We start from the raw sequence: 15765 nt of genomic DNA on the forward strand, positions 1-15765 counted from the left end.
AAATTATTTTTCTTTTAGCTATTTATTGTGCCAAATATAATTATTGATTTTTTCTATATTTAAAAAAAGAAAAAAAAAATGTGCTTACTATAAATGCATAAAGTCCAAGACAGTTACGAAGAAAGAGCGAAAAATGTCATTGGCACATTTACTCTTAGTTACTTTTTAAATTGTGGCTTCTATAATTTAAGTTCATTTCATTTAAAATACGGTTGCTGCCAAATAGCTGAGACATCGAGGTGCTAATTTGTATGTTTCGTCACGGGATGGGCCGCAACCCCGCGAGCGGCACCCTCCGCGGCCGCCGCTTTTCACCGCTGCGCGTACGCCTACCCAATATAAAAGCCTCTGCCGCCCATTCACCCGCTCGCAGTCTGTGCTCGAACGTAATAGTGTCCACTTCTCCTGTGCAAGGACTTACAGTTCAAAGATGAATTCACGGTGTTTAGTAGTGCTAGCAGCCGCCCTCGCCGTGGGTACGTAGCATTCCAAACATTTAGGGTGCGGCCACGCGAGCCGAACGGAACTGGTGTCCAGCGGTACTAGTGCTTGTTACTCGAACATGAGAACCGATATCACTGTGGCATATCGCGGAGCTGGAGTGTGATCGACAAGTTTCCACACTGAACCGTCGCAACTGTGCACGCGCAACAAAAGTGTTGAGAGAAATTGCAATCAATGTGGTGTAACGATAACTTTTTAGTGCGGTCTCACATATTTTACATAGAGTGGTATTTCTGCAACATGTCGTTGACCTCGGAAAATCTCAGCACTATACTGATCAGTTCATTAGTATTATTTTGTTCGATTCGTTTAAACGTTGTCATGAATAAAATAATACTTATCTAGTAACGAATGGAATAAGTAATATGGAATTATGAAAAATTACATCTGATTCAATATTCTCAGCATTTTTGTTGCACATGCACTTTTGACTAGACCACTTGTATCGTACGGTTTTGCCCGAATGAAAGTGGATAAATTATACATTAATTCAGGATATGGTTCGTCTCTGCACAAGATTTTATTACATTGTTTTTTATATATTTCTCTGCGATTCACTAACAAACATGTATACATTTTTACAGAATTTCAAAATTATAATATTAATATGTGACTTTTATAACTAGAGTAATAATGTTTTTTTTTTTTATTTAATAATCAGTTACATATGAATATAGTCCACTAAATAGGTATATGTTTTGATCTGAAAGTAACTTGAACTTGCCTTATATTATTCACTTTCACTTCGTTTTGTAATTTAAATCGATGAAAGCTTAATAATGTCAATAAAATTCTGCATAACATTTCATAATACTATTATAATTCACCTTGTCTCTCAATTTAATAATATCGTACGCGTGGATTTCAGAAATAGAAAATTTAATTAAATAGACCAATAGATAAAGTATCAAGATGATACAGTTACCGGATTTTAAGTTATAGATTTAGTAATGCAATTGCATCCAATTTCGTGCAGTAGTTTTTATGTGACACTAAAATAAAGACACCTATAAATATAGAAATAAAATTAAAAAAAAAAAAAAACAATATGGCTTTTGCTATACATTGATCTTATTTAGATCGCTCACAATATTTTTTTAAATATCATCCATTGTACATATATCGTTTAGTTACAATTTTATTATATTAATAAAATTCTCATGACATTTTTAATTGAAAAATAAATAACTTGAGTAACTAGAATAATTAATGCAAATCAAATTTAAAACAGGTTTCACAACGATTACTATGGTTTTTCGTAACGAGTATTAACATGGCCCTGGGCTTATAATATATATTCTAGGTTACGGCACACATGCTCCTGTCGTAATGTATCTATTATAATTGATTTATCGAGTACCCATTTGATACCCCATTGTAAAATGTATGTGAACATGACTTGGTATTAATGAAAATATACACTGTTAAATACGTGTAAGTTTCGAAACTGGTCGCATGTATAAATAATAAAAATATTTCAATAAAAACTGTGGAATAATGTATAAGTATTTTGAATAATGTTCATTATCATCATCATCATTATATCAGCCGTTAGCTGTTCATTGTTGAATAGGACTTCCCCATAAAAGAGAACATTGCGAGTAGTTATCACTCTTGGCAGGCAGGTTGGCAACCGCATTAGTTTTTGGCGATGTTTTAAGAGGAGCACTGTTGCCTATTCTTCGATCGTCAAATTCCTTTAGTCGCCTCTTACGTCACCTGCGGGAAGGGAAGAGGTGACCCATTCTATGCCGGGAGTACATGGCAACTGATCAATATTGTATAGTCGAAAATATAATTAATTAATTAAGAAATAACAAATCAGAGATTCAGCAACGGAAGTAATAGTAGATATAATGTCCAAGTACACAACATTTGTCGCGAGATATTCAAGGTGTTTCCTGTTCAAAGTTTGAAAGAATAAACAATATCGTAATCCGAGAAGTTATTACTGAATGTATGTGAAGTAATATATGGAAACACTTACATATTCGTATTAATTGACGAGAGCCTTAATTTCGCGGGCAACGACCCGGAATAAAATGTTGCATCCGTCACAAAAGCAACAGTGTTAGAGGCTTGAGTAAAATATTAAGAGTATGTCTGACAGGATGTTCTGCCTTGACTTTGATAGATATGATTATAGTATTGTTTAGAATTTTCAACACGTATTCAGTTCTCACGAAGCGCAGTGCGCACGAGTATTACGCAAGTCCCAATATTTTGAGCGTTTTCTAATAAAAAAAAAAAGTTATACCGTACAGCCGTTGAGAGATAGATAATAAACGATATGTACTACGCAATCAAATATTCATAGTGTTATTGAGCGTGAAGCTATTCAATTATCCAAGCTCGCGGTGCGTGCACAAATTTCACGTGAAAAAAAAAAGATAACAAGGTGAAAATGATTCAGCATGAATGCGCATGGACACGATTATCACATTATTGATGTTTATATGTATTTGAAAAGACAAATATAAGATTAATAGAGTAATTGAACAATATAAAGTTATAATAATAATATGTGGATAAATTGTGTTAAAGAGAACAAGCTGAGTGTTTTCAAGTATGACTATTAATAGAGATCTATAGAAGAGGAAAAAAATAGTCATTGAGTTTCAAATAAACAGAACAAAATTAAGGTGACGATAACAATACATATAATTATTAGTTTTATAGAAATTGCTAATTGCGAAGAAACTAATTATCTATTAATTCGGTATTTTATCATACCGAAAAGTCATCTTAAATAGATTTGTAAATTCGATGTTTCAAAAATTTATATTATATAGTCTTACTATAAGCTTGATTAGTACAAATCTGTTATTAAAATTTTATTCAAATGACAAAAAAAAGTGAACAGGTTAAACAATGAAATAACACCTACCTATCTCAATAATAACAAATGTACATTTTTTGCCCATAAGTATTAAACTATGACGAAATATCTAATTCTAATCGAGAGATTAAATGTGACTGAATTTATGACTCAGCCAGTTAGACAAACAAATAATAAGCTAAGGAACAAATGTTTGCAAGTTTTGATGAAAACTTACACGTAAAAATCACACGTTGATGTCTATAGTCGACTATTATCGCTTTCCATCAGGTGGGCCATCAGATTGTTTGTCAAAAGAAAACAATTTTAAAAATAATCATCATATAATAATAATATATTGTCATAATAATGAACAAAATTAAAAATTTTGTTGCCCATATACTCATTTGCACAATAAATAAAAATGAATTAAGATTCAGCTATTCTATGCCAATACATATTATTCTAAGGTCATCTCTCAAAGATTAAGGCCTTATATTAATTATGTAAGAGGTCAATTACAACCACCGGAAACATACAAGTAATTAACAATTTTGCTTCTGAACAATACAACGGAAACTAAATGGCAAAATTCTTTTAACAATGCTATCTCACGGTACGACTGTGTTCTTAGGCCTTAGACAATGCATCATTGATTCTAGCACATCTATTCTTATCCTGAGCTAAATACAATGTATCACAATATGAATTATTAGAAAATATATAGATTGTAAACAAGATTATGAAACAAAACTGCATTGTTTATGTGAAACATGGTTCTAATATGTAAATGAATCGATACAATCGAGAAAGTTAATAAAATCGAGTATGAAAAACAATCGTTTTTAGATTTTCTCCGATTTTCTCACTGTTTCTCTTTAGTTCACAGGTAGGTATTGTATTTCTCACATAAACTTGTTTCGAGGCAGCATTGTACTGAATGGTGACTGTCTGTCCTTCAACCAAACGATATAAATAACCTCTTGTTAGCCCTACGTATTGTGTTTTTTTTTTTTTTAAGATACATCCTTTACCGGTATCGGTGGCTTCTTTTGTCCTTCTCTTCAGTTTCTTGTAGCTGTCAATACAATGTATAATAATTTTAGGGGTCAATGTTTGACTCGTATGTTTCCGTGTATAATTTTAATAAAAGTATATTATTATTTAACAATATATAAAAGTAATTAGATATTGTTGAATAATAATATATAATTACAGTATTTAAATATATAAACAGAACATAATATCGATCATGTTATTTATATTGAAATGCAGTATGTTCATATTGCATAATGCTATTAAATATTTTATATTTATTATTTCAAAGGTATACATAAGATGAAGAAAATAAATATAAAAACACCATTGAAGAAATAACGAAGCAGTTAAAATTAACAGAGCAACGGAAGATGGTTGTAACATATAAAAACACATAAAATATGTGTTAAGTACGTAGTAAATGTATGCTGTATTATAGTGTTATACAAGACACATCATATTTGAGAGAAATATAATACATCAAAATGTAACAGATGCTCCGAAATGCCACTATGAAATTGAATTGCTTTACATAACTATTACGTATCGACTACGCAGCTACACAAAGAATTTTAAAAACATTTATTATGTCAGGCAGGTATTTACTGTAAACGTGCAAGAATTAAAATTAGAAGTCTAGTTTGGAATTATTTAATATAATTATGTCGATCGCGAGGCTGCAATGTACCTCAAACGATACTATGCAAAATTTATTGATTAATTAATCGGAGAGTATCAAGCAAAGCTGCTATGACGAGCCAAATTATAAACGTTAAACACATGATAACATAGAAAAAATTACAAACAAAAAATGACTTGTTAATAGAATTAATAGAATCTATAAAAGGAGTTTCTCAATTTCATTGCATTTTTATCTACATATGTTTATCAATATGGTCATGATTTTTTTTTAATTAAAAACCTTTGCTCATGTATTATGTGTCTGATATTATAATCGAGGTAGCGTCGTGTTACATATAATGTCACTGCAAATATTATACTTTTAGACCATACATAATACATAAATTTATCTATACAATTATATCCGTGATCATTCGTACAATAGTATAAGTTTATATAACAATAAATCAAGGACAACTTGATAGGCTTAGATAAAACAACATCATTGACTAGTTACTATAAACGTATCGTGATCATAAAATAACAAAAAACGAGAGCACACGAACTTTCACCGGCGTGTGTTCAACAATAGTTATCTAATGCTGTTTTAAATGTTACGTCAGCGCGGGCCAGTCATGTCAGGTGTGGATAATCGTACCTCGTAGATCACAATTAAAGAAATTACTCTAAGAGAAAGACGTTGCGTGTTGTTGGGTTCTTTTATTGGCTTTCCCAGCGTACTTGCTTGTTGACTGTGAACGAAAGCGATCGTAATACTGAGCTAGATGACATTGATATTGTCTCAATTAGACGTGAAATCGTTAGCTATTTTATACTTATATCTTGCGCTTTGTCAGTAAATAGTAATTTGCTTAATTGCATACTCGCATTGATTCGATTAACATACTTAATTGTGATACTTCGTTGAATTAATTAACTCAAATATTAATGTATGCTTAAACAGTCATCTATTTTAAATAATCATTCTATGCAAATGTAATATAAATCAGATAGTTCGGTTTGAAAAAACAAAAGATAAAGGTCAGTCGTGAGCCGGATTGCTCAATGCACGAGTATAGGCGCGGGAGCATCAGTGCTGAAGAAATCGAAAGTTCCACCCACATTCGAAATTGTTCGGTGGGTCAACAATTATGTTCTCACATACATTACTTAACATACGACCTTTGTTATCTGTTAAATAATATTTATGTAATGTTTGAGTAACATTATTATCAGTTATAAAATTCGGAAGCAAAGTTCAAGGAGCGAATATAAATAATCTATTTATTAGCAGGAAATCCCACTTTCTACATATTATATAGTGTTATTTAGTTATATTATGTATTATACAGTAATATAGTATATATTATGTATTATAAATATTCAGATAATATATATATTTTTACATAATATATATATTTTTATTCCGTTTTATTTCCACTCCATAAACACATTTCTTTAAGCTTAATTACATTTATATTTTTTTTTAATCAAACAGACTGAAAATTGATTTGTTGAATTCGAAAATAAATTTATAACTTTAAGTTTTTGAGTTGGGACAGTGTTCTCTATTAGGTCTTATATACGTCGTTACTATATTAGTCTTCGTGAATACATGAAATAGTGCATATTTGTAACAAATCCTGATATTCTATATCTGTATACAAATGTTATATCATGCGTTATGACAAGGCAGCTCGATTCGATAATCTGTCACACAAGTGCGCAGACGCACGCGACCGCACAGGGCTCTGGTGACACGGGCTTACGCAATGTCACAGCTGGTCACGTTTGCGCACCTCCTCTAGATCTGATGACACCGATCTATACAGACTTAAAGTATAATGTATCAATGGATGAGGTCAGTAAAACAAATAGCTCTCACCGTATTTAACACCGCAATGTATTTCCAAACAGTTTGTACTACGTGAATTAGACAAATGAATAGGAAGTGTCTAGACGAAAAATAAAGCGATCTTAGTAATCTTAGCATTAGGTACAAATTAAAAGATACTGTATAATTTAGGAAAAGTTAATAAGTCTTTCATGGAAATGGAAATTAAACGTTATAATAGATATCCAAGTATATCTTGGATCTAACTTTTCATAAAATGTAAAATTGTTATTAAAAACACTCGAAACGATTACCCGAATGACAAATGTACATGGTGTTCGTCGATCACACGGGCTTTTTAATGAGCATGTTTTTACTATTAGACGTCGTACATTTAAATAAAATTAAATACATTTAATGTTAACAGAGATTTAAAAGAGTAACTAATGAGTTTGTTGTAAGTTTTTTCGCAGATAACAACTTTCCGAAACCTAAATTCATAAAAAAATAACGATTTTAAAATGCTTGTACATCTATTTGAATCAAGATGATATGAAAATTCAAATTTGATAAATTAATAAAGACAATTGATTTATTGTACGGAGATGAAACCGCGGCCATCGAAGGTTAAGACAGTGTCTTAAGCTACTACTACACTACTAAGATCGTCATTTAAACTAATATAATTACAAGAAATATATATGGTTCTTTTTGTTAGTTAACATTTTATCGGAATCGACACACACAGTTTGTAAAATAACATTTTAAAAAAAAGGGCAAAATTTTTAAAAATAATAGAGATATATTGTATAAAAAAATTGTGCATAGCTGGGACTGGTTACTAATGTATACTTCTATAATACAATATTATAGAGAAAATTTGATTTTTTATTTGTATGTTATATGTGAGGATTATTTTTAATGGATAAATTCAGAAACTACTCAACTGATTTTGAAAAATCAACCCAAAGTATCGGAAATTGGCATATTATGTTAATATAACATATTTATTTTTCTATTTATCTACCCATGTGAAGACGGGGCGGAACGATAGTTTGTCATATAACTTAATAGTTATAGTTATATCGTGAAAACTAGTGAAGTTGCAACATTATATTAAACAACTAAGTTTTAAATTACTGCACTATTCATTCTCATCAATTTTTATAGCGGAAATAATAAATTTGAAGTGTTCATTTTGACAGATGAGGTGTAGATGTCTATCATTTATTACTATGATTATTGCACTCCGTTGATTGTAAAGAAAGTAAATAAACATGTATTTTAACATCTAACATTCTGTTAAAAATTTACATATAATAAAAATTTATATTTATTTCAGTCATAATCTATTTTAATAATTGACATACTTGTTTGTCACCTTCGTATAAATATTATATAAAAAACTTTAAAATATTAATACACATTTAGAGATAAATAATAAAACAAATAGTTCTAATTGTATTTCACAACGCGATGTAGTTAATTAACTTAACAGAGCTTATATTACGTGAATTAGACAAATGAACAGGAAAAAATAATAATATGTATTAAATCATGAATACAATATTTGATACATCGATCAATTGAACATAAAATAATTTAACATTATCCTATATGTGAATGCTCGAGTAAAATTCGTTGTTATTTATAAAATAACAAGTTCGCTCATTCGTAAAGAATTTCAGGTATGCAGTGGGCACTAGCTTACCTCGATTTATTCAATAAAATAAGAAAGGTTGTCTAGACTACAAATACTATGTATATAGATGATTTGTTCGAGGGATCGATGCTTTAAAATTGTTATATAAAATTATTGTGTCTAATTAATTCATTACACTTAAATATTTATCTCTCGATATAGAATGGTTTTAAAGAAATATTACATGAATCTAATAAACATAATTATTTTAGTCACAATATCATATGTCCGTTAGTAATTTTATTTTATCTAGAGCTTGAAAGAATTGTATGTTTTTAAAAAATATGGACCTTTGTAATAATGGAATAGGTAAACAATGGTAATAAATAAGAATTTTAATGGATAGTAGTAAATACTTGGAAATAATTATAATGAAAAGAAAAAGAAACTATATTTACTCAATGTCTAGATATGTGAAATCATGTTATGAATCTATCTAGACTATACTATACAGTTTCATTTTGTAAGATCGATATGAACTCAAAACCAATGAGTCCATGGCGATTACATAAAGTAATTAGCGATATTTTCACAACAACGTATGTTCGTGTCGCAATATTGACGCGATTCGATACTTTAAACATTTAGTACTGATACAATTGCAAGTTATTGTAATATTTTGATATATTATATGTACACAAAATATATACGTTTCATTAGTCATTTTAGAAAAAAAAATGTTACACAGAAAAACATGTTTGATCTAGTAGCTAAACAGTCCGAACAAAATTTTTGTTCTCATTTGTTTTGTCTATCGGAGGACCCGCGAAGTTATCTTTGAATAATATCAAAGAATTTCATGTGTATCGAAATGTCTTAGAAATTCATAAATAAAGAGAGCATCACTTCACACGACTAGTATATTAGCAGATTACAGTTTTATATGTACCTGTATGTTAAACGTCATTTAATATGCTTCACACAATTAAAATCCATAAAATTTTAGCACAGAAATTTCTTACATAGTGTAGGTTAGCGTTAAGTAAGAATCTTTCAAAATTTGTCTCCTAAAGAGTTTGAATAGGATATGAAAGTTTGTATGGAATTTACTAATGAGAAATACAAACCAGTTTTTTTTTTTAATAAGTTATGCGAAATTTTTCTTATTAAAAATGCAAGTGTGTCATAATAAGTAATTTTACACAATCTCTTGTTTTCTTATGTACGTGTAAACAAATTCCGAGAGAGTTTATTGCAAAACTGCACAGATGAGTTGCTTTCCTGGATGTAGCCGGCGCAAATGTCAACCGGTGTGGGTAGCCGTTGGCATACGTGATGTAATATGACATAAACGATTACTGTTTTTATCACAAAATAATATTGAATTTTATTAATAGTGATTTTTCAGTACATATTGTAGTAATTAATTATATTTTATCCATAATATCAGAAATAATAAGCCAAATCTTAGTTAAAATATTAGAATTCAAAGGGTTTGTAAGAAAATATATTTTATAGCAGATACATAATAAAATGAGCTTCTTTTGGTTAAAATACATTATCTTTAATTGGAATGTTTACTAAAAAGGAAATGCGTTGTACAACTATTACCTAAATATTTTGTTATTAAGTTAATAGTAGCATTTATGTGAAATTTATGCAAGTAATGTAATATTACGTTCTAATTTCATTTCTAATTAGCTCTAAAAAAATTAATTTAATTCTGGTACCATTTTTACTAGTAGTAATTTAAACATAGGCAGTTCAAAATTGTTCTTAATAAATGTCAATGGGAAAAGTTTGTGTTCAATAGTAGACAATTAATGACTTACGTCAGAAGGTGGTAAATGTTTGTAACGATGAATAAATCGTAACGATGAAGTAATAGTAGATTTGGATTACCGGTTAACCAATTTCCGCAAAAACAATGGCAGAGTGCGTGCGCCGCGCGTGCCTACAATTAGTCAAAACCACAACAAATGTGCCAATAAGGCGTGGTGACAACTGTACCGTGTTGCTTAACACGGGTTTGTCGTGTCGCATACCTCGGAGAAAGAGCGGCCCTGCCCCAGACCAGTATGTTGCAAAATAAGTTGAGCGCCATTAGCGCTTTGCAAACCCCTTGGTGGTTTATTTTGAAATTTTAATTAAAATTCAAGAAGACTCGTGTTTATATTTCTTCATATCGTATTATGCTTTATATTGATAATTTATAATATTTTGTTAAGCATCTCGACCCTGATATACGATTTAATGCAAAATTATGGAAATATTGGAAAACAAGTTGACAAGGTCGCTTGAGATAATCAAAGCTAATATTATAATGTATTTCGAAATTTAATGATAATTAGATAGAATCTTCGATGGACTAGAACTTTTTAGAATGAAAGAAAATTATTATAATATTAATTAGTAACTAGTTAGTCTATCTATTTTTACGCAAAGTACCTTACGAAGTAGGCAGATATTTGACAATCAAGGACTTTTATCCTTATTTATACCTGTCGCTTTATCCACTTTCATAATACTTTCTATGCATATATCTCAGTTTTGAAGAGTTTGATCCAACTCTCAGATAATATACGGTATCTCTAATCAAGATACTTTAGATAGATAGATAGATAGATACTCTTTATTGTTTCCTCCAAAAGATTACAACAGTAAACTTATTATAAATACAAACAATCACAAGAAATAATCACAATGAGAAAACAATGGGCGACCTTATCGCTAAGAGCGATCTCTTCCAGGCAACCTTTGGATGGAGAGGAGTAATTATAAACAATTTGGTAGGAGGCATGATAAAAAAATTTGTTAGTTCTAGATATGGGATATGTAATACATATAATAATATAAAAATTATCCTTACTTATTATTATATATACATATATATACATATACACATACATATACATACACACACATATACATACATATACACATACACATACATACACACATATACATACATGCATATAAACGTTCACGAAAAATATGCAAGAAATAAGTATGCTAAGCAGACATATAAACATATTAAGGAGATGACAACTTGCTTAAATAAAAGTCCTTAACTTTTGTTTTAAAAGTAACCAGACATTTTATACTTCGTATGGAAACTGGTAGAGCATTCCAAAGCCGTACAGTACAAACTTTCCCTGGTATCATCTGTGCTTTTCTACTTTCGGATTATACATATATACCTATTTAATTATTCTTTTATCAGACATATTGTCGAAATGTTCGAACGAACATAAGTAGAATTACTCTCATTATACATGATAGGTAGTTTTTATTCTCTTGTATCTATTACTATCAATAATTAATACTCCGTTATATTTACAGCGGCCGCCCAAGAAAGCTTCAAATGTCCAGATGACTTTGGCTTCTACCCTCATCACATCTCTTGCGACAAATATTGGAAGTGTGACAATGGAGTTGCAGAACTGAAGACCTGTGGGAACGGTTTAGCTTTCGACGCCACTGACTCCAAATACCTCACAGAAAACTGCGACTACCTCCACAATGTTGAATGTGGGGAGAGGACGCAACTTGGTAAGTTCAACTTTGTCTTGTCTGATAACGAAAATTTTCGTATTAACAATATTGTCTGTTCAATATGTATATTAGACTTCTTATATTTTTGGTATGTTATTTTCTATCGCGTAGTAACAGGGAATCTATACAAATCTAAAAATATCTTCGGTCAAGGTTACTTTAATTTGCATAACATAATCTCTAATCTTTATAATAAAACCAGGATGTGGTTAGAAGGTCAACTGAACATTTTACGCACTGGCGACGTGTCACTGTTGTAATATTGTCATATATGTATATGTATATAGACTGCATAAACAAGATAGAAATACTAGCCTTGAACTAGAACCACTCCTTGTTTTTTGTTCACCATAATAAATAAACGAATACTTTTTGTACCTGTTCATCATTTTTTCTCAAGCCATTTTAGGATCGCTATTAATTATATCCTTCATGTCGAAACATGATCTTGACATCACGAGAATGGATTTTTGCTTTAATTTTAAAGGTCGACTATGGTTGCAACATAAATTTTCCATGTTTATTCAACAGAGCCACCTATTTCAACTCCTCATTGCGAAAGGTTGTATGGTATCTTCGCCGACGCAGCCAAGTGTGACGTATTCTGGAACTGCTGGAATGGTGAAGCTTCCCGCTACCAGTGCAGCCCTGGACTTGCCTACGACAGAGAATCTCGTGTGTGCATGTGGGCTGACCAGGTTCCAGAATGCAAGAACGAGGGTACGTTTCAGAAACCACAATATATACATATATGTATTTATTAACAAATTTTGATTCTGTGTATTATAAAAACTGGCAAACAAAGTGATAACTGTTCTAATATCACGAACATTACATATTTGATTAGTGACTAGTATTAATATTTTGATAATCTGACATTTTAAAGTCATGCATAATCTCAAAATTTTGTACGTCAATATCAAAATTGTAACAAACAGTTTTAGTTTGGTAGATACTTATATTGAATTTATTATTGTGTTTCATTTCTCTGACGTCACAATTCTCTGAACGTTACTATAAGCACATTTACTTTAATGCACCAATCTCTTTCAGCGAATTTCCTCCGACTCTGCACAGCTGTTACTCATCTGTTTGATTTCGCCTTCCGCACTTTTCATTCACGTAACCTTTTCTGGTGTTTCCCAGAAGTAGCGAACGGTTTCTCTTGCCCTGCGCCTGGTGAAGTTTCCAACGCCGGCTCCTTCAGCCGCCACGCGCACCCAGAAGACTGCAGAAAATACTATATCTGCCTTGAAGGCGTTGCCCGTGAGTACGGTTGCCCCATCGGAACTGTCTTCAAGATCGGCGATTCTGATGGCACAGGCAACTGCGAAGATCCCGAGGAAGTGCCTGGATGGTGAGTTTAGTTTTTTCTTTTACATAATCTTATTGGATGTCTGATTTAATCGAATAAGTCACCATCTCGCCTTGTGTGTCACATCACATGAACATAGTACTTCACTTTTTGCTTGTTTACTGCTGTTTATATAGAAGTCTTATCAATTAGGTCAGACATTTGTGTTTTTTGAGTCTTGAATTTTAAATTTAAATATACAACGATCCTTTTCAAACTCACTGGCTCTGTGGTGTTTGATCAATCTCTCGAGGTATAGTTAACACTTTGTCTTAACTGACACACCATCTTTTTATCGATGCGTATTATAAATATATATATTTATTAATTAGATATATTACATTATATATAATTATTTTTCATTTAATAGTGTGACAGCATCTATGTAAACATTTGGTGTATCAGTACAATAACCCATTATATAAATATTTTAATATCAGAACCCAGTAACCACTTCCAAGCAACCAATGTCAACCTTGTGACTAACATTTCTTCTGCACTCGTTCTTGAAATTACCACAGTTCAGTTGCACTTGATTCGTACAATAAGCAAACATAGAAGTATAGGTGTATAATTTATTATATAAAAATTGACGCAGTACACTGTTTAAGAATTTATCGCCCACCTAAATACCTGAAGGTAAATGTGGTTTGGAGCTGTTACAACATATTTAGGCCAGTATTGACATTAACATAACTTAAGACAAATTTCAACGGGCATTATATGAGCGTCATACTTATTCGGGCGACCGTGGTCACTGTCGACCGGTGCGTAACGGCTTCATATGGTAATGACCGTTTGTTTCATGCAAACATATCTCAAACCATGCTAGATCCTTAACTGTACTTATATAAATACTTTAAGCTGTCAATACCATTACCTGTTATGCCTATTATTGCCCGGTTCTGCCAATTCGACAAAGTATCAATATTGAAATGTGACTTATCTTTAGAGGTTGTTTTTTAAATTATTATTTACTTCAGTTGCATATAAAATATATATATTTAATCTGATTTAACTTTTAAAGATTTTATACTGATTTAGAAGTTAGATTTTATATATTACTGCGCAAATGAGTTAAAATATTGTTATTATGTTATATATGTTGATCAGTTCACTTATCGAAGAATTTTTTTGCTCCTAATCATTTAGTTGTGTATAATATAGGGAAAACAAACATTACATAACGTTACTTAGAAAAGCGAACGGGTATTATTCTGGTTAGTATTTCAAGGCAATTCACTCAGTATCGCCACATAAGAACGAGATTTTGTTACACAATTCTCTTAGATGTAATAATACAGTAAAACTCGCTCGAAAATAAAAGCCGTCTATATGCGTAAAATAGGCAGTATACGTACCTAATATTAAGAATAGTAGCAAGCGGAAGGCAGTAAGGTGCCCGTACCTTTTCAGCGAGGACTACTACGGTGACTTGGATCTGAAGGCGATCCGCAAGAGCGAGCTCCTGGCTGGACTCCAGCAAGATGGCCAGACCCGCGTTACCCAGCCCAAGCAGCTCAAACCTCGCCCCCAAAAGGAGAACTAAACCCATTTTCCCCACCTTAACCATTTAATACTCACATCTTGAATTCTAAACCAAACGTCTTTGCGCGCCAAAAACAAAATCAATAAAACAATACGGGCAATACAGATAAATAATTGGAATTTGATTTTGGCGCGCGAAGATCGTATTCCAGGTTCAAATTTAAAATTCGAATTTAGTGAGGGTATTTGTATTCGTTTCAAGTTGCCAAATACTTTTACGTTGTAGCCTTTATGTTAATGCAGTTTCACGAGGCCGGTTAGGAAATTAGATGAAATTATACAGCGATAGAAATATTTATTTTAATATAGTTTTGATAGTATCCTATAGCTATCAAAACCGGTGGTAAGTTTGCCCGTCACGAGTACACAATGTTTTGTATGTAATAAAGTTTAAGATCAGGTTTGCATTTAAAAGTAGTTCTGTGTAAAATAGAAAACATTTACATCTCCATCATCCTTTATCAATACCATGACCTTGTAAATATTTTTGTACTGAATTGTTTCGCTGCGACTGAGTGTTGTTGTTTGATAGAAACTGTAATACTTAAGTTTATTTTTAGTGATAATATAAATAAAAAAATATAAAATATTATATTGTTGTATTTATTCTGTATGTAGTTCGCACTATTGCACAGTCTTTCTAACAATTACTTTCACACCCACTCCGTTTCCATTTTGATTGCATTCACTTTCTATTAACATTTATTATCTACTTGGTTCCTTTAGACATTCTCTTTGTCTAATTAAACTGTCTACTTATTCCCTGATAATATTATAACAATTTTATTGGTCTACTGTGACACTCTATGGGCACCTACAGGTATGTTCTTTTAATTTTCCTTAACTAAAAC

At 31.3% G+C, this 15765-nt stretch overlaps 1 protein-coding gene across 1 annotated transcript; it reads left to right on the top strand.

The window, feature by feature from the left end:
• The first annotated feature begins 251 nt into the window (after positions 1-251).
• Positions 252-15506, top strand: LOC113522676 (protein obstructor-E). Its single transcript, XM_026908441.3, is given in 6 exon segments — positions 252-404; positions 407-476; positions 11800-12009; positions 12544-12732; positions 13159-13369; positions 14783-15506. Coding segments are annotated over 6 exon segments (966 nt in total). The 3' UTR covers positions 14916-15506.
• The last annotated feature ends 259 nt before the right edge of the window (positions 15507-15765 follow it).

The sequence above is a fragment of the Galleria mellonella genome, unplaced genomic scaffold (assembly GCF_026898425.1).
Source record: "Galleria mellonella isolate WM207_F2 unplaced genomic scaffold, CSIRO_AGI_GalMel_v1 utg515, whole genome shotgun sequence".
NCBI lineage: Eukaryota > Metazoa > Arthropoda > Insecta > Lepidoptera > Pyralidae > Galleria > Galleria mellonella.